The sequence below is a fragment of the Andrena cerasifolii genome, chromosome 3 (assembly GCF_050908995.1).
Source record: "Andrena cerasifolii isolate SP2316 chromosome 3, iyAndCera1_principal, whole genome shotgun sequence".
NCBI lineage: Eukaryota > Metazoa > Arthropoda > Insecta > Hymenoptera > Andrenidae > Andrena > Andrena cerasifolii.
The window spans coordinates 3,889,044-3,914,724 of record NC_135120.1 but is presented as its reverse complement, the minus strand read 5'-3'; the positions used below and the strand labels follow the sequence as shown (position 1 = coordinate 3,914,724).

General features: G+C 38.7%; 1 protein-coding gene and 1 long non-coding RNA gene across 2 annotated transcripts in view; both read right to left on the bottom strand.

Moving 5' to 3' along the window:
* The window catches only part of LOC143367067 (uncharacterized), a 309,917-nt gene that overhangs the window by 238,585 nt on the left and 45,651 nt on the right, over positions 1-25,681 (bottom strand). The window lies entirely within an intron of this gene.
* Adss (adenylosuccinate synthetase) overlaps positions 1-25,681 on the bottom strand; it is a 74,785-nt gene that overhangs the window by 12,418 nt on the left and 36,686 nt on the right. Inside the window, exons 2-4 of the mRNA XM_076808599.1 lie at positions 21,570-21,672; positions 14,644-15,007; positions 184-576 (exon numbers count right to left, since the gene is read on the bottom strand). Coding sequence (XP_076664714.1) covers positions 184-576; positions 14,644-15,007; positions 21,570-21,672 — 860 coding nt within the window. The remainder of the gene's footprint in view (positions 1-183; positions 577-14,643; positions 15,008-21,569; positions 21,673-25,681) is intronic.

Sequence of the window (25,681 nt, the reverse complement as noted above, 5' to 3'; positions counted from 1 at the left end):
GGTAATCATATACTGTCGATGCAACACACAAATCATTGTATCCGGGAAACAAGGTGGAATAGGACATATGCTTATACGAAATTTTTTGATTAATTCCAAATGTTGCATTCATCCCAGAGGTGGGCCCTACATAGGTACTGTGGAACACCCTGCATAATGTTTTTATATTTTTAATTTTCTTACCCATTAACCAATGCGGTGAATTTAATAAGGAGTAAGTCGAGCCAACCACAACGTCTTTTCCTATTTGTAGTAACTCCTACTTCATGACCTCTCTTTTGTAAGAGCTCTCCTGTAGCATCTAGGAGTTCAGTAGGGAATGGACCATCACCGACTCTTGTAGTATATGCTTTAACAACTCCAACAACTTCTCCAATATTAGATGGTGGAAGACCAAGGCCGGTACAGACCCCACCTATACTGCAGTTAGAACTAGTAACGTAGGGATATGTTCCGAAATCTATGTCTAACATTGCAGCATTTGCACCCTCGACTAAGACTTTCTTGCCTTCACGTAATGCTTGATGTAAATACTGAACTGTTTCTTTTACTAGTGGTCGTATTCTTTCCGCATATCTGAAAATAAAATAAAAGTATTACTTTCCTGTACTAATACTCTCAGATTCGACATAGAGATGTATTAAAATATTTTATTGTCCGATATGTTAAAACTTATAACTATTAACAGTAACAGTAATAGTAATAATAACGAAAAATTTAGTATCCATCCGTTCAAGTTGCATAAAATCCAGGGAGTCAAGAGATCGAAATAGTGACTGGAATTCATGATCGGTTACATTTCTATCAATGACCTGCGGCCGTAATTAGAGATGAGAGAAACGTTCGTGTCTTGGGTTTGGGACGGACCCAAACGGCGTCGATTTAGAGAGACATTGTTGTATTTAACACTAAAGTTATGTATTACTTAATTAGAAGTAGTTAATATTTGAATAGAAGATTATTTTGAATGATTACTTTTCCTACGATATTTTTAAAGTATACGTAACAAAAAAATTATTCAAAATATTATTTTTCATTTGTTTATTTCAAACGTATGTAAAAACAGGGAATTTCACAAAACAGCGTGTCACATCCCGCGACGTGGAGTCTACTATTAATTAACCCTTTAAACTACAAATCATATAATATTTACTATTTCGTACTTTGAGGTAGGTATTATAACCACCTCGTATACAACGTATCGCCGATAAGGCATTATTTCCGTAATCCACTACGATAAGAAGAGATCAAGCCGAGAATCGACGGACAGCAACAGCGAGCCGGAGAGCAGCTATCACAGGAGGTGACGGCCAGCCGGCTAAACAAACATCAGGAAGGCCCAGCCAACACCAGCTGACGTTCAGCGTGGGACGGAGGCCCCTATCAGCCAACGTAGCCGACACCCTCACGGAGCTGCGCTCCTGATCATCGCCAGAAGCTTGCCCTCCCGTTATTTCCCATAATTCGAGCTCCAATACGGAATCGATGTATATTAACTTCAGTCCTTAGTACGTGGGCTGTACAAAACCAATCGTACAGAGTACATCGAAACCCAATAGCGTAAAATCTAAAAATATGAATTAGAATAACAATTTAACTATCGTCGCTGCTGAGGGTTTCGTATGACGGCAGAAATACGTATTAAGTCACGGAGATGACACCGAAATAGGTGCGCAATAGCTCAAATTCTGCAGTAAACAAAACTCTCGGATAATCCGATGGAACGAATTCTTCAGGTGGATCCCACGGCAGATGATTGGGAGATTTCATCTCTCACCATCCTAATTGTTATGAGACAAACCTGGAGAAGGAGTGATCAATTGCCCTATAAAAAGGGACTGATCACCCACGGAGCTCATTAATATTCATGGTTTTAATATTATAAATGTTCAGTAACTATTGTTTTCTGGAATCACGATACATACACATACATATCCTATATTTAAAAGAAAAGACTTATAAAGTGTTAGAACCACCGAAGAAAAATAAAGGTGATTGTTTTATTATTATGTCAAAAAAATTGATGGTCGGAAAATAAAGTCCACCCTAGTAGTACACGCGCGGCAATTGAGATGAGGGGTCGAGCAGTGGTATTCAAAGCCACTGTCACCCCGGGTCTCCACCAAGCCGAACACGAACACAAACATTGTTCGCAAACTTTTTCGTCTGTTCTTGCCGAGTCCACATCGCCGCGAACATGAAAAAAAAACTCAGCGTACGAATTGAACGTGAACGTGGAACGCGCCTGAGATGCTCTTTAAGCAGTTAAGTTTCCCAAGCCTGTCCTATTCGATAAATATAAAGTTAATTATGCTTAAAAATAAACCAGAGACACAGTAATTGGGTACCTCACAGTAATTGGCTCTCCTCCACACCCTATTCGATCACTCGGCTGAATTACCCCGCGTGCAGCAGTGCACGGATTACTTGCTTTTAGGCATATCTTTAAACGCTTATAACTAATAAACGAAGCCTCAACCACCATAACGTTATTCCTGTTTTTCGCCTTATTCTGGTGTCTAGAATCATTCCTTAAATTTATTCCTACGTGCAGCCGAATACCCTGCATATTTTTGTACATTCTGTATACCGGCGCAAATAGACACGAATTTAATAAATTGTCTATACCAAAACTGTAATTAAATGACAAATAAATCATATCCTACAATAATAATTTTCATAAATAATAATTTATATATTTATCAACAAAATATTTATTTATAAATAAGCAAAGATAATAACAGATAAAGTATGTTTTGGAGAGACCAACACTCAATATTCAGAAGTATAAGAGTATCTTGCAGTTGTTAGTCGCTGATACTGCATAAGTTTTTTCAAGAGTAAAGTGTTAACGTTAATACAATTCTCAATCTTTCTTGTTTAATCATTTTCTTCTTATTTGTATTTTAAAAATAATTTATTTAAATTAACTACTTCTAATAAAATAATACATAATTTAGTGTTTTAAATACAACAATGTCTCGCTAGATCAACCCAATTTGGGACCGACAGTGTCAGAGTAACAAGTAACTGCAAAGGTGTGCTTTCAACAAGCATGTTACAAGAGTGACAAACAATGAAAGCGACAGGAACAGCATACCATTTTGAATTAGGTCGAGCCCAATACCCGACCGACCTACAGTCTGACTGTTTCTACGTTCCTCTTAGCATTACGCTCAGAGGTTCGCTCATTTCAGTTAGAAATACAGTCAAGAGATCTCTCAGAATTTTTCTCAATTTATTGTTAGTCTCGCTCATCTCACAATATGGTCACAGATCCCCGACCGAAATGCAATCTGTCAGGCATCTTGGTTATCTTATACATCCTCTCACTATTACGGTCAGAATTTCTCTAACCTCTTATTACGCTTACAGGTCATTGAGAGGCATGTAGCGGGTCATGAATTTCAGTTGCTGCTTCGGCCTCGACTCTCTGAAGAATTCTCACCTAAGTGAAATTACCATTAAATTAAATTACGATTCCTTATCACTTGTGCATGAGAGTGATCCGCACCATGTTCAGCAAGGATTAGCTTTGCCGACCCTTTGCATCTGCGATGGCAAATTTTACCACGCAAACGGTACTGGATAATAACTTGGATTATGTAAGAAAACTTCACCTCCTTTCCGATAATACAGGGTGTCCCAAAATGGAAAGACAATCCGGAATATGCAATATCCTGAGGCAAGAAAACATCGAAAAGTCCTTTACCGATTTGGGGTCCGAGGCTTCGTTCTCGACATATTAACAGTTGAATATTAGCGGTGAAACTTTCGCGTCGCGCAGTTTAAAGCCGAAACAGCTGACGCGGATCAGTGACCCCTAGCACACACACGCGTAGCTACAGACCCACAGTCACAGCAGAGCCAATAGTAAAACCAACAGACACAGTAGAGCCAACAGTAGAACTAACAGACACAGTAGAGTCAACCACGCTGGTTCTACTGTGTGTGTGTGTGTTATCACCTGCGTCTGCGTGCAAGCGTACACTTCCGGGCGCTCAACTGATTCGGCTTTAGACTGCGCGACCCAGAAGTTTCACCGCTAATATTCAACTGTTAATATCTGGGGAACGAAGCCTCGGATCGAAAATCGGCAGGACTTTTCGATGTCTCCTTGCATGAGGATATTGTATGTTCCGGATTGTTCCTCAGATTTGGGACACCCTGTATATCCCAGAGCTACTCGTTATGTAAGCATAGCGAGTTCAATATGGCGAACCTAATTTTTATTAACAGGTCGAAACTAAAAATTTCAGTTTATCAGTGTTTTTCATTTTAATCTTTAGTTTAGATTGAAAAATTGTCGCAAAAAATGATCAACGATTTATAAGAAGAATGAGTAAAAAATTACTGATTTTTAATGTATTGTTTGACGTAGATTCGCGAGATAAACGGCGCTGTGTAGTCGGCTTACGGCATATATTGATTCGCAATCTTTCGCAGCTTGATCGTTATCGAGCCACTAAGCATTGTTCTTCTGATTACGCTAGTTTACAGCCATTTTGCGCAGCAGATGCCACTAATTTTTTTTTTCTTATGTAAAATGGCCCGTTGATTCCGAAAATAAGGTCCAAACATTTTTCTATGGATAAGTTTTCGAGATTTCGACAGGGGAACTTTTTACCTGTCTGTCAAAAAGGTAGTTCCACTTAATTGCGAATATCTCGTGTTGCGAATATCCAATTTGGTCGAAAATTATATCAAATTAAAGATAATTGAATCACCAACAAATGTACCTCAAAAAAATTCAAATCGGTTCAGTAATTCGGGTGAAATCGATGGAAATATGTGAAAAAAGTCATTATTCTCGACCGAAATTGAGATCGAAAATTCATTTAATCATCTGGAAAAAATCGAAATCGCCACAATGGACCCAGTTTCTCGTTTTTTTTTCATTGAAACTGCAATTTTACGAAAAAAACAAGCTGCCACTGACGAAAATCTATGGATAAATACCGAAGCGAGACAATTGTGTGATAACTAAAATTTCATTTTTTTTCCGCTTTTGTGTTTTTTCTTCAATTTTATTGTATTATTGCAATTTTAATTCACTTAATTTTAAGTATTTTGTTAACATGTGTGTTTGAGAAATAATAAAAATGCACTAAAAACTAAAAAATAATTATTTTCTTCTACTACAATTTCGATGGTGTTTTTTCACTTGAAATAAAATCGTGGAGCATTTTTAATAAAATCGTTAAACATAATTTTTTTTATATATTTCTACTCGTGGTTCATTTTCTATTGTATGGCTTTCATTTTTTTTCCAACAGGCGTAAATATGTCCCTGAAGATCCATTTCTTATTTTCTCACTTGAATTTTTTCCCGGAAAATCTTAGTGACGTAAGTAAATGACGTACACGGAGAGAGATTCCATCAGAATATGAAGAGTATTGAGCGGTGGTATCATGGATTTTAGGATGAGACAATGTTGGGAGATTATATTTGGTTCCTCATAAAAGAAATGATTCCCAAAACGAATAAATGGCAAAAAAGAGCCAGAACTATTTCTAAAACACACATATGTACACTAACAAAATACTTGAACAAATGTACAGGATGGATTAAAATTGAAATAACGCAATAAAATGGAAAAAAACACCAAAACCGAGAAAAAATGAAATTTTAGTGTTTTCACACAATTGCCTCTAGCTTCTTTATTTATTCATAGATTTTCTTTAGTAGCAGCTGGTTTTCTTCGTAAAAGTGCAGACTCAACGAAAGGGATGAGAAACTCGGCCCATTTTTGCGATTTTGATTTTTCCCAGATGATTAAATGAATTGTCGATTTCAATTTCGGTCGAAAAATGCCTTTTTTACATTTTCCATCGATTTCACCCTAACTACCGTAAATTATTATACTATATTAAATTCCGATTTGAAAATTTTGTGGAATATTTGTTGGTGATTCAATTTGATATAATGTTCGACCATATCGGTCATTCGCAACACGATACATTCATAATTAAGTGGGACCACCTTTTTGACCGACAGGTAAAAAGTTCACCTGTCGATATCTCGAAAAAGTATCCATAGAATTTTGTTTAGCCCTTGTTTTCGGAATCAGCGGGCTATTGTACATGAGAAAAAAATAGTGGCATCTGCTGCGCAAACAATTTTTTTATTTTGTAAACTAGTGTTATTATCTTTATATTAACCATGTATTGCTTTAACACTCATGTTCTAAATATACTTATTCATTTCATATTTAACATTGGTTATGGGCTCAGAATTCGCCTAAAATTCGTGCAGTGATAGAACATAACCTATACGGCCACGTGTTGAACTAGACCACGTGCAACATGATGCAAACTAGTGAGCCTAGAAACGATTGTTATATGCCCCTATCGGTTCATCCCGTGCTTGCTGTCCGCGCGCCGCATTCCTCTGTATTGGCGATTCGGCGGTATCGCCCTGCGCGTGGCTGTCAGGTCGCTGAACCGGGGAGGTTATCGTGTAAGCGCAACGTGACCGTTGACAATCGCTCTCGGTAGTGCGAGGCGCGGCCTTCAGTCGCGAGTTTTGGAAGCGACCGTCAGATTTGAAGTTCGGGCTATACTTCCGAATGGCCCCAGTGGCCGATCGACATGAGGTTTAAGGGGAAGGGAGGGGAGGGTGTGTGGACCCTAAATCTAAAATTGTTGCTTCGGGAATTTATTAGTTTCCGAGATATTAATAAAAAAACTTTTAGTATGTCTGTTAACTTAATCCGACATAACGCATTCCACTTTTCAACTTGTTTCGGGTATTAATATTAGTTGGGGCTAGATTAGTGCGGGGGGCGCGCGTGTAAAGCATGGTAGCGAATCGATGTGAGTTTAGGAATTTGAATCAGAAACTTGCGGATGCGATCTACCCTATTATACAGGGTGGACACCTATTACTCTATTGATAGTCAATACTCTACGGAGGTGATTCTATGGGCCAAAATAAGACGAAAATATAGAATACAATTTTTTAATATCACGTTTCGATTTCGAGAAAATTGGCTTTGAATTTCAGCTAAATACGCGTGCCTTTTAGGCGTCCGAGGGGCATGTGGAGGTAAGGGGAACGCGTCCAACTGTCCGTAGAATAAATTTGGGGGGGGGGCAGGGCAGAATGGATCCCCGTCAGGGCTATGTGTACGCAGTTCAAAAAATAGTTTGTAAAAAAATTTACAATAATTTTTTATTAATATTTCGGTAACTAATAAATACCCCAAGCTACAGTTTTAGATTTTAGGGTCCACACCCCCTCCCCACCCCTCCCCTCAAATCTCGTGTCGATCGGCCACTGGGGCCATTCGAAAATATATCCGAAGTTCGAGTTAGGAAGTATCGACGGTGAGTCTTGCCGTCTAGAGATCGCGTTTTCGCCTCCGCGTCATCTCGCGAATCGCGCTCGGCCGATCAGGTCAGGCGAAGTGTATCTCCGTTCCGACACACCGAGAAACGGTACGCGCCGGGATTGCATTTACGCGCCGATACGGAACACCGCGACCGCGATGACGAGCGACAAAGCGAGCGATCGAAATGACGGACGCCAGGTTCACCGACTTCCCTGCGTTACCCGAGAGATATGCGAGCGAACACGACCTACGACAGGTTCACCGACTTCCTAACGTTATCAGAGACGGAGCGCCGTCTCCAGGGTATGTAAACATTTCTTTGCCCTCTTTAAGAATATACTTTGCTTTATTTTTATTCCTCTAATTCCCATTGTATGACTTCATTCAACCTCCTTTTCTCTTCCTACTTCCTGGTAAGTATAGTCAAGGAATGCTTTAGCACCTTAATAGAGCAAGAATCCGGCAGATCATTCCAACCGCTCGGGGTGATCTGTAGAAGGTTCCTTCAGGACATAACACGATATTCGCGTAAATAATTTGTCGGAACATAACTATAGAACATGGAAGAGCCAAATGAAGTGGCTGCTGAAAGGAAAGAGATTACTAGATTATGCCCTGGGTAAGATCACGCGAATGAAACCGCAGATCAGAAAGCAGCATTCAGTCTGAACAGTGATAGAGCTCTTGCCATAATTGGATTAAATGTCGAGGCAAATCAACAGGTGCACATTGAGGAGTGCAACGGTGCGCACGATGCTTGGAATAAACTCGAACAGGTACATGAGCCAAAATCCAAAGTACGTATAATGCAATTAAAGAAACCGTTTTATCATTTAAAAATGAAAGAAAATGAAAATATGTCGTCATATATTTCAAGAGCTAAAATAGCAGCTAATAATTTAAGAGAAGCAGGAGCCGAACCTAGAGACGAGGATCTAGCATACGCATTGGTAGCAGGACTACCTGAGAGTTATGAGAGTTTGAACGTGTCGTTGGCAAATTTCCCAGATGATAAGTTCAATTCTGCAGAGATTTCAAGAATACTCTTGGCAGAGTGTGATAGACGACGTTCGAGTCAAGATGTTGAAACAGATATGCACAAAGAGGTTTTATATGTATCCAGAAGAAATAGCAAGCGTCCAAATAGAGAAACGGGGAGAGATAAATCCAACTTTAGTATGTTTCAGTTCAAACAAACCAGGTCACTTCAGTAAGGATTGTCGTGCAGAAACAATACCAGAACATTTGAAGGACATAAGGGACAGAATACGAGGCCCCAGCCTCATGGATCGTTTCTACTATCAATTAATACGGTGAATCTAGATGGCACATGGTTGTTGGACAGCGGATGTACGCACCATGTCAGCAATAGAAAAGACTGATTCGTATCATTTAAAGAATTAAACACTAGCGTAGTTAATACTGTTGCAGATCCATAGAAACATAGTGGTGCAATATGGCAAGCCAAAGATATGGGTGACATAATACTAAGAATGCACGTAGGAAATTCCATAAAGCGACTAATTTTAAAGGATGTATACTACGTCCCAGAGGTTAGAAAGAATCGCATGTCAGTATCACAAATAGAAAAGAAAGGTCATGAGCTAATGATTAAAAATGGAAAAATAACGATAAGAAATATAAATACGAAAAAGACATTATGTGTAGCGCTTAGATCTCTATATAGTAAAAGGTGAGGTAGAGAAGGATAATGATAAGGTTCCAGATACGTATGCCCTTATATTCGGTCATATTAATAATGAAACAACCAAAACAACTTTTCAGCTCAAGAAGGTCATTGCAGATGAAAATATAAGAATACGAGACGATACTTGTGATTCGTGCTGCATTGGAAAAGCGACCAAGGCTGCCTGAAAACCCGTACCAACTAGGCAATCAAAGTACGTGTGTGAATTAATACACTCAGATTTGTGTGGACCTATGCCTGTGGAGTCAATAGGAAAAAGTAAATACTTCATAACGTTTACAGATGATTACTCACGTAAAACAACTGTGCAATGCATCAAATCAAAGATTGAGGTAAGGCGTTGTGTACAGGCATATGTAGCTGAAGTAGAACGGCAATCAGAAAAAAAGGTGCGAAGATTTAGTACCGATAGCGATCTTGAGTTTTGTAATAAGGAAATATACGCATACTTCAAGTCTCTAGGGATAAAACACGAGAGAAGCAACGTTGAGACACCGCAGATGAATGGTGTTACAGAGAGGATCAACCGGACCCTCATAGATTTAACTAGATCAATATTGCGTTCAGCCAAGCTGCCACAGAAATTTTGGGCAGCAGCGATGAAAACCGCAGTATATGTGAGGAATAGAGTGAGCAACACGAAACTTAACAATGAAACACCCTTAGGTGTCTGGACGAAAAATGCACCCAGTGTTAAACACTTAAAGAGGATGCTTCGCCTACGCAAAGGTGCTAATGCAAGGCAAGAGAAAACTCGATAGTAGAAGTTTGGAGTGTACACCTAGTTGGATATGCATCCAAAACAAAAGGATACAGATTGGGGACTGCAGAATTGCAAGATGTTGTCACAACAAAGCATGTCAGGTTTAGTGAAACCAAAATAGGGTACGAATGGTTAAACAAAAATAATATACAGCAGCATGGATACGATGATATACGGTCAGGCACAGAATATAGTTTCGAAGCTGAGGAAAATGACCAACCAGGCAAAGCCATGATTAAAAAGGAAGAAGAAGACCGTAAGAGATAGTCGGGGCATCAGAGGTTCGAGATGATACACCACGTAGAGGCAGACCCAAGAAGACTGTTCGAAACCCATATGGAAGGAAGGGTAAGCCAAAAATTGATGTAAATAAAGAAGAATATGTAATGTCTACAAGTGGAGAATCAACGGAAGTTGAGGCGAACTTTCTAGAAATTGCCGAACCAGAAAATATCAACGAGGCATTTGCCTCACCACAAGCGGAGTACTGGAAACAAGCCATTAAGGAAGAATTGGACAGTCTACAAGAAGAAAAACTTGAATCATCACATATCTACCAGAAAACAAAAGGACCATCGGATGTCGATGGGTCTTCAAACTCAAAACGGATTCAGATGGAAAACCTGCAAGATTCAAAGCGAGGATTAGTGGCACAAGGATTCAGTCAGAAAAAAAGGTAAAAATTATGAAGAAACATATTCACCAGTTGCGAACTTTTCAGTCATCAGATTATTACTAGCTCTAGCTGTGATCCCGAACCTAAAATCTTGTCTATAGACATAAAAAACGCATTCTTATATGGATCGTTGAAGGAGTTAATATATATGAAGCCACTATATGAAAGGGAAGATGGAAAAATTGCAAGGTTGATGAAACCAATTTATGGCCTCAAGCAGGCAAGTAGGAATTGGAACAAAGAATTAGACAACTTTCTTTCGAGATGTAAATTTATAAGACTGGAATCATTAAGCTGCATTTATGGAAGGGGCGATGGGACGATGTTAGTCGTGTATGTTGATGACATACTTGGTCTTTTCCCGAGAAGATACGAAGATTAACAAAATAGTTAAAAAGATCACCCAAAAATACAAAATCAAAGATTTTAGGTGAAGTCTCGTTTATACTAGGGGTTAAGGTAGAAAGAGATGTGAGAGGACACATGCAATTAACGCAAATATCCTATATAAAATCAATCCCGAAGAAATATGGGATGGAAGAATGTAGAGGAGCCAATACACCATTAGAGCCAGGAATCCGGCTATCAATGGAAATAAGTCCACGAAACCAAGAAGAGGCAAGGGAGATGTACAACGTGCCATAGAGAGAGGCGATAGGATCGCTGATGCATTTAGCAGTTTACACTAGACCAGACATACTATTCGTTGTGACGAAATTGTCGCAATACAATGTCAACCCAGGTAGACAACACCGGGACCAAGTCAAACATGTACTAAGATATCTAAGCAGGACGATGGACTATGACATAAAGTACAAGAGTAGTGGAAATAAAAATATCGATGTATATAGCGACGTAGATTGGGGAACCGATCTGGATGACAGACATTCATTCTCAGGTCTGATTATGAAGGAAGCAGGTAATGTAGTTGAGTAGAGATCGGCCAAGCAGAAATGTATCTCAACTTCAACAATGGAGGCGGAATATGTGGCAATGTCACATGGAGTCAAAGATATTATGTGGCTCAATATGGTATTAGGCGAACTTAATTTGTCGAATTGTTTTACAGGAATTCAATTATTTTGCGATAACAGGGCGGCAATAGATTTATCTATCAACAACATCGACAATACAAGGTCAAGGCACATAGACATATCCTATCATATTGTGAGGAAGAAGTTTCGGGAACGCCTGATGAAAATATTATATGTCTCAACAAACGAGAACCCAGCAGACGTTCTGACCAGGGGATTGAATCCTAGAAAACATGAAGACTGCGTAACAATAATAGGATTAAAGGGGATAGACCGAATTTAAAATTATGTCGCGAACGTGGGGGATTGATGCAGATTCGTGACAATAGGCGGCGCTGTGTAGTCGGCTTCCGGTGTATATTGATTCGCAATCTTTCGCAGCGTGATGGTTATCGAGCCACTAAGCATTGTTCTTCTGATTATTATCTTTATATTATCCATGTATTACTTTAACACTTATATTCTAAATATACTTATTCATTTCAGATTTAACATTGGTTAATCAAATTGGCATGTTACTAGTCAACTTGCGTGGCCGAATTTGTTATTACGAAATACATTATTTTTGTTCTACACCGCATACTTTCCCGATTTGCACGATATGGGCAAACAGGTTTTTTACCCCGAACTTTGAAGTCTGATTCCAGTCCTTAGATATGGACGACTGTCAATAAAATAAATATGTGTCAAATATTTTTTCAAGATCTATTTCCTACATAAGCTTCATCAAAATCAGTGTGTAACACTTGAATGTTATTCTCTGTAAATACTGACAAGGCAACATTCTCAAACCGAAAATTTTGATTTTAATGAAACTTCGTGAAAAAACAATTAAACTGAAAATTTTTATATTTAAAATTTTGTTCTATCTTGCCCTATTACACAGTTATATAATTATGCATAAAAGGGTACACCTCACCAATTTGTATGAAATTTAAATATGTTGTAAAACTCAACATTCCGAATAACTTTTCCCTATACATATTACCGCCGCTCGGCCTTAGATTCCCAGATTATTCACAAAAAAATTGGTGCTACTCCAATGGTGGTACTCCAATGAAATCTGCGCATACCTACCCTATTACCTACACATCCGTGGCAGCGTATGCGTTAGCATGGAACCATCGCTTATCTATTGTTTCCATAAATACATCGCGACGGTCGTAAACAAAACAAATGATGAAGCTGATGAAGTTTTTGAGATATTCCAAAAAAACTCTGATGGGTAATTGATTGGGAATACAGTGGTTTAGCCCCCCCCCCTGGAGGGAGGCCGCAAACTTTTGTGAAATTTAATTTTAAAAAATGTGTTTCAGAAGCATACTCTCGAAACTCGAGTTGCTGGTTCAGATACATCCCCACGACCACCCATTTCTGAAACATATTTCGTATCTTATATCTCTCAAAAGTTCACCGCTAAACCAATCTAATTCCAACCAACTACCGATTTATGCGTGCTTGCTCACGTCGTGACATACTGCATGTACTGAAGTACTCTATTCGAATATTGGTAACTTGGTGAGTGGGACCACTGGGGGTTTGCTTACCTGACAAGAGCTGTGTCCTAGCTCAAACCAATCCATGGTTATTATTTTACGTAATTTTTCCACCCATAATAAAGTGTATTCTTAACCTATGTTTATCTAAAGCTTTTTGCGAATATCTTGAAAACTAAAGCCGAGCGGCGGTAACATGTATAGGAAAATTTATTCAGAATCATGCCCCCAACAACATATTTCAAGGTCATCGAAATCAATGAGGTGTACCCTTTTATGCACAATTACTATAAAAAAATATTGGTGCTTGCAGACTTCACACGAAGTTTCATTAAAAGCAAAAATTTCGGGCGGGAATGTTCCCTGTGAATATAAACAATATTAAATCGATACTATTATATAAAGAGAGAGCCGATTTTTATGTTCGCGCAACACTCAAGACCTATTGAACCGATCTTCCTAAAATTTTAACACGTTATTCGTGCATACTTTAAGATGGAAATAAGCTATGTAGCATGTCTCAGAAACGCGTTATTAACATGTAATTTATGTGTAAACATTTCATGTGTACGGCTGTTTTGCAGATCACGTGACCCGTGTATACGAGTCTACTTCGCACGCGCATGCGCATATTCGGCCCGCGCGATACCTCGCCCGCAGCAGTACCGTGATGTCACCACCAGATGGCAAAGCTTTTCGTGCGCTTTCTCGCTAGAGAAGTGGTTTACCGCGTACATATATATTAGAATGATCGTACTGATTTATGCGTACCCCGTGTTTTCGTTGCGGATTTATGTGTATCCCGTGTGGATGTTACTATGCCCCGAGTGCGATCAAATTTGTTAAGATCCTCCACACCTGCTCGACGTATGCAATACTAGCTTTTACTACTCAGCTTTCACCCGAAATTTAGATTGTGATTTTATAAAAAATTGTTTTTTTTTTATTTATTTATCTTTTTGTGAAAATAGACACGTTCATCTGGATTAGATAGGTATAATGAGCTGGGAGAAATTTCGTGACCCCGTTGAGTTTACCGTTCGAATGTTTTTAGGCGGCAGACAAAGACACAAGCAGTTTCTGCTTTATATATTAAGATACACTAGTAAATCCTGGACTTATAAGAGTGAATGTTACCGGAAGGTTTGCATTGAATTATGATCCAGGAATTAACTAGGTATGTTAACCTAGGAGAAGTTCAAATAGGAGCGAAGGATAATATTTGCCATCATTGCTCCGGTAAGTGATGAGCAACAACAATTCATCCTAATGTCAGAAAATCATTATACCAAGAATGTTATTTTCTCCAAAATATTACGAAGAAATCAAGCTTTTTTCAAAATACTTAATTTCCTTAAAAGATATCAATTCTAATAAACATGAATTAGTCACGCTAATATCTCGGGCGAGGCCGAGAGGGGGGTCGCTAGTATTTTATTATTCTGAAAGGGAGGTATGAAAACTTTTACGCAAGGACGCTGAAATTCTAAAGCTGATATTGTTTATATTCTAGCTGGAATCTATTTAAAAGCAAATTATTAAATTCTAAGATGAATGTTATCTTCTACACTACATTAATAATTGCATTTAATTTTAAACGCCGTTGAAGGTAAATAATATAGAAATACGCACTCTTTATATCGTTGAAGTTCTGCCTTCACATCAACCTGAAGCGCGGGAAACATTTTCTGATACGACGTCACCAATGTATCGAACTTTTGTGAGAATTTATCATAATTTCCAAGAAGATCGCCAATTCTAAGTCCATTTCTGGCAGCTTTGCTGGAATACGTTGGTCCGATTCCCTTTTTAGTAGTGCCAAGAGATTGCGTACCTTTTTCCAGTTCTTGAAGACCATCAACTTGTTGGTGCAAATCAAAAACTATGTGCGCACGATCAGAAATTATCAATCTGTCCTGCCAGTTTTTCAAACCTTTGGCTTCATTACTTTCTAATTCTTCAAAGAGACCTGGTAGATGTATTACTACTCCATTTCCTGAAAAATATCAATTACAAAAATGACGCTAAAGAATCTTACAGTATGTGATGATCAAAAATACAGTAATGCGTGGTTAGCTAACGGAGACGTCAAGCCTAATTGCGTCTACTATCGAGGGAGGCAGGTGTTCCAGGCAAAACTAGGCCAAATCTTTATCTAAATAACAATTTCAAATAATGAATGTAAGATAAACAAAATTTATTCGTTATTCGAAGCTAGAATAATCCAAGTCGACATTAATCGAAGAACAATAAATAATTAAGTTTAATCGATGAGAATTTATGCGACGAATAAAGATAATTTTTTTATTCGAAGAGAGTTTCATTCGTAGCGCCGAATAAAGTTTTCATCCGTATCTCTACCTTTATTCGAAGGTTTATATGAAGTCTTCCAACAACTTTCGGGAACCATCATATCGCGGAACCCTAGGGTCCCGCAGAACAGTAGTTGAGAAGTGCGGGCCTACGCAAATCGCAACGCATTCCTCTTACCTCAGCGTGAACCTCAGATGTCGAAAACTGTACAGTGCTTTGCTGAGAAGATGGCAAGCGCCGGAAATGCATGTCCGTTATATTCCCAAAGCCCCCATGCATACTATTGCCCGTTACTGACCGGGGTGTAACGTCCAGTTACCAGGGGACAACTGATTGTTGCAGGTTCTCGAGAGGAGAGCGGCGTCCCCTCGAGTATAGGGTAGGTGGGGGTACGTTGGTTCAGAGTAATGGATTAAAATCCAAACTTTTAAACTTAACAATGACTTTTATTGAACAACACTTAATCGTAATAACGATAATAAGTTAATAAGTTAATATTTCTCACAGCTAGATTATATATGGTTTTATGTTTTTGTTTTCTTTGTTTTTTGTATCTATGCTAAGTGGTATCTAGGAGTGTGCGGACCGTCCCGAGGTTCGGGTTTCCGGCCCTCGGGATGGGTCGGAAAATTTCGGGCGGGATTTCGGGCAGGGTCCCGATACTTTCATATTGCTCCAGATGCCGTAATTTTTGGGATCCCGAGACTCGATTTGGGCTATAAGCATGAACGCCATGAGCGGGCAATTTAATTTCAGGTCGGCTCGGCAAAACTCGGACGCGATCGGCTCGAAAGCCAGCTATTAACAAGAAACCGAGACGAAAAGAATTATGTATCATTTATATCAATACCAGTGATAAGTTTTTACCTTTCTGTCTCCTGTTGAATCATAATTTGTATCTCTTATTCATTTACATATATATGTATTTTCATTGCTACCTATTAGTCCGTGAATACTGGATATGTCCATCTACTTACTTAAATAAGACGTATAAAATAATACATTTAATAAAATACTATTAATATTATTTTAATAAATGTTATTTTATTAAGATTTTAAAATATTGTCGAACTAAAAATAGTCTTCCTCCCAAGTTCTGAACATGGACAAAAAATAGTCGTACTCCCAAGTTTTGAATATGGTATTTATTTAACTACGTATATTGACATATTCAGTATTCACAGACTATTTGGTAGCAATGAAAATATATATGTAAATGAATAATAAGATACAAATTATGATTCAACAGGAGATAAAAAGGTAAAAACTTATCACTGGTAGTGATATAAATGATATACATAATCCTTTCCGTCTCCGAGTTTTGCCGAGCCGACCTGAAATCAAATTGCCCGCTCATGGCGGTCATGCTTGTAGCCCAAATCGAGTCTCGGGATCCCGCCCTATCCCGCCCGATCCCGCCCGAAAGTTTCCGACCCGTCCCGAGCCGGAATGTCGGGTATCCACACATCCCTGTATATATCTATATGGTATGTGGTTATATATATGCGTTTCTGCAGTGAGCTCGGCCACTACCGATTCTGGAGTGGTTCTGGATGCTCTTGACAGAGTTCTATACGCTATGCTCAATAGGGTGGGCCGAAAAAATCAAATTTTCGAAACTCGAAACAGCCTAGTGCGGAAAAGTTGCATTTGGGAACACAACTGAAGCACTTGCCCGGGTCCAAAGTTTTTAATTTTTTACCAAGTTTCGCGACTTCTGTATATTTACATAAAATTTGCATATTTCACAGTTGAGCATCACAAAATATTAGTTAAGAACATAAACACGTGAAATAATGTTTTATATATTGTCGCGAAGCGTATCTACCTGTTTCTATTTTGAAACGTAACGCGGCTGTAGTGAAAGAGGAACGTATTTCATTGATTCAAGAGCCGATTCAGCAGTCTGTTTGATCTATAACACTCAATAGCCATTGCTTATAGATTTTCGTGCGCTGAAAACGAATCCGCAAACCGTTTGTCGCCATCACTCTCTGTTTTTGAGAAATTCGGCTTAAAAAAAAAATTTCAACTTTGGACATCTTTTGAGTTCAAATAGTAATAGTTATTCGGTTGCTTGTTCCGCCAAATTATTCTATAAACCCTCGCAAACACAACGCTTCTCCCGGAAGCCATCAACAAAAGTGGTAAGACACGTTTTGTTTTCAATATTAGAAGCCAACAGCGGCGGACCTACCCACTGCCGCTCAGCGACAGAATCGCTAAACGCGCGCGACTACCACTGTCGGCGCCGCACGATTTGCCAAACTCTTTCGCTACGGTATTGAAAACAAAACGTGACTTATCACTTTTGCTGGTGTTTTCCGAAGAAAAAATGTCTGCTGCATCGCGTGGAGTTGTCAAATTTTCTCGTAGACCCTTAGTTATGGAAATAAATTTAAAGATATCTGCAAAAATGGGTGCATTTTGGGTGTTCTTTTCCCTTCGATCATGGGTTAAACATATTTAAATGTTCATAATGCAGTAATAACTTATATCGTTGTATTCGGAAGAGTTCATAGAATAATTTGGCGGAACAAGCAACCGAATAACTATTACTGATTGAACTCAAAAAATGTCCAAATTTGAAAATTTGCTTTTTTTTTTCAAAACCGAATTCCTCGAAAACAGAGAGTGATGGCGACAAACGGTTTTCGGATTCGTTTTCAGCGCACAAAAATCTGTAAGAAGTCACTATTGAGTGTCACAGATCAAATAGACTGTTGAAACGGCTCTTGAATCAATGAAATATGTTCCTCTTTCACTACAGCCGCGTTACGTTTCAAAATAGAAACACGTAGATACTCCGCTTCGCGACAATATATAAAACACTATTTCACGTGTTCATGTGCTTAACTAATATTTTGTGTTGTTCAACTGTGAAAAATGCAAATTTTATGAAAATTTACAAAAGTCGCGAAACTTGGTAAAAAATTAAAATCTTTTAGCCCGTTTGGACCCGGTCAAATGTTGACCAATTTCCAAAAAAAATTGCCTCCATTTGCGTTCCCCAAACGCAATTTTTCCGCACTAGGCTGTTTCGAGTTTCGAAAATTTGATTTTTTCGGCCCACCCTATTGCTGATAGAGAAGAGAAATCAGCTGATGAGCAGAATATTTTTTTGCAAGAACTAGGTCCCGTATATGGTTCTGGGATGGCAGATCATTTTGAAACAATTGTTAAGTTATCTTAAGATCTTAAGATTTGTATGCAACTTCAGTGCGTGCGTCGTTCTCGCCCTAAGAGAATTAATTAAAAATCATGCTTTTTTCTCAATTTTTTAATCCACGAAATGTACGAAAAACATTAAAAAATCGATAGTCAAATCTCAAAGTGCTGCCATTTTTTAATTGTTGCTTTTTGTCTTTCATTCTATTACCTACAATAGCCAAGCTCATCCAAATTTTAAGAATCTTTTTGATTCTTTTTATTTCAGTTAAGCAGATTGACCGGAATCAGGGATGCCATGAAAAGATGCCAAGGTTTCAATGTATGCGCTAACACCCTAGCTGCACTTTGAATAAAAACTGTTAATAACTGTTAGAATTTTATTTTATTTAACATTCAAAAGATGTTTTGGCTACGAATTCGAATGGTGTTCAAAATACACCATGCACTCAATTGCGCAGCGGAACTAGGCACGTCTAATTAACACTTTTTTACTAATAAAAAGAAACTATGTATATAGGGTCATCCGTTGAAACTGCAACCTACGCGCGCGCGAACAGACGAAAATGGCAACACCGCCTCACGGACGCATTCCACTACTACAACTATTCACCGGCCCGGCGTTCGGAGGGCTGCCAGCGACCACTGGACAGCAGTGATGCCCAAGCTTCGAAAATTTGAAAATTTTAGGATGGTCTTTTTAGCAACTACTACATTGCACATAATACCTGTTTTAGGCCACAGGTACTACCCATTTTTTAATTTTCCAAGTTTTATATTTTTTACCGCATCTTTGGGTACCCAGGAAACTTCATGCTAGATCTGAACCTTGTAGGTCATCCAGAAGTACAAAAAAAGCCTCTGGACAGATTTTGCTAACAAAAACAACTACATTAAGGAGGTTCGATACCTTACTTGCGGGGCAGGCGGCGAGAGGGGTAAGTCTATGCTTATACAGAGAGCCCTGCAGTGATACCAATCGTAGATAATAAAAAATTATGTAGATAAAAATGTTATTTACATGTCTATTCCTAATAAAACTATTACTTCACATTTTGTTTTCGAATTCAATTAAGCAAAAAGTATGTTTAATGCAGCTAGAAACACAATATTTTCATTAAAAGTAGCATAAAATAGTAAAATGCGGCAACGTCGCTTTGCGTCCATTTGAAATTTGACACAATGCGGACTATACTTTGAATATTAGATAAAAATACTTTTCAAAGATTTCTCATCATTTTTGCTCAGGTATTGAACCTCCTTAATGGTACTAGGCAGTCGTTCCTGTCTAAAATAAAGTAGTTCTATTTCAATATTACAAACAAATTGAAACTGAGACTTGTTCTTTGGTATGAAGTTTGTTAACATCATAAGCTTTAAAAAATGTGTTTGTTTAGTCAATAATATGCATTATATATAACGCTACAGATAGATCATTAATGGGGCTTTTTAAAAAAGTTTCTTTGTTTTGCAGTGATAACTCAAGAACGGAGATTCCAATCGATTCAAATCAAATTCAAGCATGTTCACAAAATCTGTAGTTTCGGACCAGACCTAAATTGAAGTTAATGAAAACTCTTATTCTTTATGAAAAGAAACTAAGACCTCGCCTTTTGGGGCTGGGGGAGGGTAAAACCTCATCAATGGGGTTTTAAAGGTAACACCACTACAGGGTCATCCGTTAAAACTGCAACCTACGCGCGCGCGAAGAGACGAAATGGCAACACCGCCTCACGGTCGCATTCCACTTGTGGTTAATTTGAAAGAGACCATCCTAAAATTTTTGAAGTTCGGGCCAGCTGCTGTCCAGCGGTCGCTGGCAACCCTCCGAAAGCCGAGCCGGTGAATGGTTGTAGTGGAATGCGTCCGTGAGGCAGTGTTGCCACTTTCGTCCGCGCACGCGCGTGTAGGTTGCAGTTTTAACGGATGACCCTGTATAGCGGCATAAAAACGTAGTGTACCTTTGACAATTATTTGTGGGTAAACAAAGAAATAAGTCGATAATCTGTTTAAACGCCTTTATTACACACATCTTAAATAGTTTCTAGCTATTTTTTTCTTTTCTTTTTTTCAAAATGGCACTTTTTTTAAATACATTTTTCTCGGACTCAATTTTTCAAATTAGCCAGCAGTACCATTAAAACAAATTTTATTCGATTCACTTGAAATTTTTACAGTAGCTTCTAAATTACATTCTGCAGCAAAGTACGTACCGATTTTACGATTTGTTGAAAACTTTTAAAGTTGTGAACAATTTTTTAGTTGAAAATGGTGCTGGACGTGGATGAATGGAGCTAGAGAGTGAATTTTATGTTCAAATGCTTACCATTTCTAAGAAAAACAATATTTTACAATATCGATACGTACTTCGATGGAGAATGTAGTTAAGAAGCTACTGTACAAATTTCAAGTGAATCGAATAAAATTTGTTCTAAGGGTGCTTCTGGCCAATTTGAAGAACGTGGTTCCGAGAAAAAAGCGTTCAATGTGCCATTTTGAAAAAAGGAAAAGAAAAAAATAGCTTGGAACTACTTAAGATGTATATAATAAAGGCGTTTAAACAGATTATCGACTTATTTCTTTGTTTACCCACAAACAATTGTACACTACGTTTTTATACTGTTACAGTGGCATTACTCCTTAACCGTCTTATTATATAGGATATTAAAAGTTAATTTATCTTAAATGATCATTAATTTTATTGTCATAACATAAATCGTCTTTTACTTTGAGCTTTAATGCACATGTTGATGCAATGCATACAAAATAAGTTAAACAAATGTTTAATACAGTTAGATAAATGACAAAGCTAAAAAAGTATGAGAATATCGGACAGTCAAATATGATGCTTGAACAATTTACTGTTTCACGTTTTACAATTTCTTTCATTATTTTCTTTTTATATTCATTTTACATAACATGAAATTAACAAACATGTAATGAGTAAAATACTGCAAATGTTAAAAACGAATTCAGCCAATGGAAAATCTTGCTAATTTTTAAATGTCTCCGTCACTTTTGTCTCCGTCAAACTGTTAAAATTTTATTGTAAATCATCATGATCGAAAAATAATTACCGATAAGCGATGTGCATCTAGGATTTATTATTCCACTAGGCAGGAGATGGAAGTGGAACTCCGCACCGTCTACTACTACAGTATGCCCTGCATTGCTTCCTCCCTGTAAAATTAAAATTTTGTTTTGCTCCTGTGTACACAACTTAGTTCTTAATTGCTATTTCAATTATTTGATTGCATTTATATTTCTCTTGGTCTGTCTAGAGGTTTTCTAACCGTACAAAAGTGTCAATAAATTCTTAAAATCCAATATCTGAAAAGCATAACTCGACTTACGATCCGATGGTTTTCTTTACAATTGAGTGAAAAATGTTTTCTATACTAAATGCAGTGGTTTTACGAAATGGATTACATTTTTCAAATCTATAAATACGTCATGATCGAATTTTTTTCTCCAAATCCAGTAACAAAAGGAGAAGTTTCGAATGATAAAGTTAAATATACAATGTGTACAGCTATTAGGTTGCCCGGAAATAAATTGCGCTGTTACCTATAAAGTTCAAAGTAATATGTAGCAGTTCAGAATAAACTTCTTCAATCAAAACAAGAACCATTAGAATCTGTACATTTTTGCCAACGATCAACAAGTTTCATTATGCCATTACAGTAAAATTCTGAAGTTCTAGAGGCGGTAAAATCTTCAAAGGCGTTTACAGCAGCTCCTTTGTTTTTTGAGAATTTTCTCTTCAAAGAAATACAGGGTGATTCTCCAACTAGAGTTGTTAATGGCCGTGCCACCGGCAATCACGCGCCTCGCTAATTTTCAGGGCCTTCGACGTCGAGACCAGCGGCATACAATGTTGCGCACTAAGCATTTAGGAATTTTGACTACTGCATTTCTCATCAGATCTTTGAGAAAGTGGCGTCAATCGATTCCTTATGTTTTCCCGATGAGAATGACCCCAAAAATATTCACCATAATTTGGACCATAATTAAGGAAATTATATGAAAAATTGATTTGCACAATGTAAAATTAGCTTCGTTAAAAATAGTCCGGTTTATATGACACTTACAAGGGGAGGACACCATGTGGTAGACAACGATTTTGATGAGCCTTGGCTAGAGGTGTGCAGGTACCCGACTTTTCGGGCTCGGGTCGGGTCGATCAAAGTCGGGCGGGCTCGGAGGGGGGCCCGGGACAGATGGGCCTACGGGTAGTCCGACTGTGTCGTGTAGCCCGATTACTTCGGGTAGCGCGATCGTGTCGGGTAGCTCGATTATTTCGGGCAATGCGGTGTTTGATAAGTTGATATACGTATTCAGCTTCTTTAAACAACTGAGTACTCGACAAGCATGTACAAAATCTTTACCTATATGAAACTTTAGAATAAGATAATTTTCCCGTGAAAAAATAATGCTTCTAACGGGTTTATTCAAAATGAACTTCATTTGATACAATCTGTATATTAATTTTGTATAAGATGCATAAGTTGAATTTTTACTTAAGGAGGATTTTGAACAAATCCGTTAGAAGCATTATTTTTTCACGTGAAAATTATCGTATTCTGAAGTTTCATATAGGTAAAGAGTTTTGTACATGCTTGTCGAGTACTCGGTTGTTTAAAAACGCTGAATACGTATATCAACTTGTCAAACATCGCATTACACGAAATAATCGAGCTACCCGACACAGTCGGACTACCCGTGGGCCCGTCTGTCCCGGGCCCCCGTCCGAGCCCGCCCGACTTTACTCGACTCGACCCGACCCGACCGCTCGGGTACCCGACACATTTGATTACCCGCACATCCCTAGCCTTGGCACGATAGATGTATGTCGAAAATATGTAAATAGGTGTCCGAGCGTTTCTGCAAATTGGCCTTAATAATAGAGATATTTATATGGAAATTATTAAAAATTTCATAATGGCCGTGGGGTTTTAGTGGGTAAAAATCCCACACTACCCTGGCACCCCCGGGGGATTCCCCTCTGAAGGAGTTGGGGTGCCTTTTGAAGATTTCCCCAAGTTAAAAAACAAAATTTATAAAGTAAAACTTTATAAAAAAAAATTATAAAGGCACTCCGACGCCTCCAGAAGGGAATTCCCCGCGGGCGACAGGGTAGTGTGCGGTTTTTACCCACTAAAACCCCACGGCCACTATGAAATTTTTAATAATTTACATGTAAATATCTTTATTATTAAGGCCTATTGACAGAAACGCTCGGGCACCTATTTACTTATTTTCGACATAGATCCATCGTGCCAAGACTCATCAAAATCAGTGTCTACCACATGGTGTCCTCCCCTTGTTAGTATGATTTTCATCGGAAAAACATAAGGAATCCATTGGTGCCACTGCCACATCGATTCGATGAAGAATAAAAAAATCAATTTTTCGCATAAGCTGTGAATCATCGCCTGAGCGAGTCGGTGAAGATTTAACGACACCGCGCGGTCGAACGTGAGATGTATTCACTATAGCATATTAAGAAATTTTTTGTTCTTCATCGAATCGATATGGCAATGGCACCAAGGGATTCCTTATGTTTTTTCCGATGAAAATCATACAAAATTGTCACATAAATCAATTTTTCATATAATTTCCTTAATTATGGTCCGAATATGTCGTTTTGGAGTTATTTTCGTCGGGGAAACAGAAGGAACCAATTGACGCCACTTTTGCAAACACCTGATGAGAGATGCAAATGTCAAAATTCGTCAATGTCTAGTGCACAACAACATTGTATGCCCCCGCTGGTCTCGAGCGTCGAAGGCCCCGAAACTCAGCGAGGCGCGTGATTGCTGGCGACACGGCCTTTGCCGACTCTAGCTGGAGAATCACCCGGTATGATAATCTGTCGATGAAATGTCTGGTAAGTATGGCAGATGAAACAGATTTTCATAGCCCAATTCTTCCAATCTCTGGAACGTTATTCTTTAAATGTATGGCCAGGCATTATCGTACCAAACGATGGGGCCTTTCCAATTGAAGGATCACTAGGGTGGCTCGATTTGAAACTTTTTTTTCGGATCGAATTCTAATACTCGCCAATGTGGCTCACCTATAAGGACATTTCACGTATAATGGACTCGTCTGGCGGTACGGATGCGTTCACATGCTTATATTATGATGAAAAGTCATCAATAAGGACTCCAGAGTCATGATCATGTTACTGCAGAATCGCGGGATGCACGCGGGCGGGGGGGAGTCAAAATGCGTTCTGAACGCGTTTCTTGTGCTGCTCTTGGCTCAGTTGATGATTCGGAAATGGGATTTACCAAGTGATCTAGTGTCCACCGCGGGGAGGTGACTGCACTTCGGAATCTCCTCCCAAGCCCTACCCAACCAACCAATCACACGTAGGACTCCCTGAATGTTTTATCTGAATCGTCGTCTGCAGGGAAAATGCTTACGTACAGTGATTTATCATCAAATTTTGAGAGTTTCTGTCTGGACAACGAAATTGTCCGAATGTGGCAATCACGTGCCCCTGCGTCATATACATTTGATGATACCTCATAGGCTTTACTGTACGCTCTACAGCGACAGGGGTACTTGATGAAAGACCATTCTCGCACGGTTTTTTCTGGCCGGAATATCTTATCTATAAGTTCTTTGTTGGAGACGCGTCTGGGAACTGGTGGCACAGTGATGCAGGGGAGCTACCCAGGCGCGTACCATACGAACCGCGCGGGGCGCATTAGGGCGACAGTAGATTTCCATAGCACCCATGGGGTACTTATTATCGATGCGTGTTTTTTTTTTGGCAGTGGCGTCCCTTGTAGGCCTATTCCACTGTGTTGGGTGATAAAAAATACATTAGAAAAACGCTTTTTACTGTAAAAAAAACTCAATATTTTTTTACAGTAAAAAGCGTTTTTCCAATCTATTATTTATGACGCGACGTAGTAGAATAAGCCTACAGGGGATACCACGGGAGAAAAAGGGTGTTGCTTCTGAAACTCGGCCGAAAAGAGCACTTAACATGTTGACTGCCGACCACACCTGATCGGCGTGATCGGTCTTCTATGTCCATTATTACACCGATAGGAGCCGATCGGATGGCTGCGTCCCGGCGGGACCACGCCGATCAGAGTGTAGTTTGTTTTGCTATTTCGCTGATTGGCTGGTTCTGAGAAATTAAACCAATTGAAGTAACGTATTTCTGTTA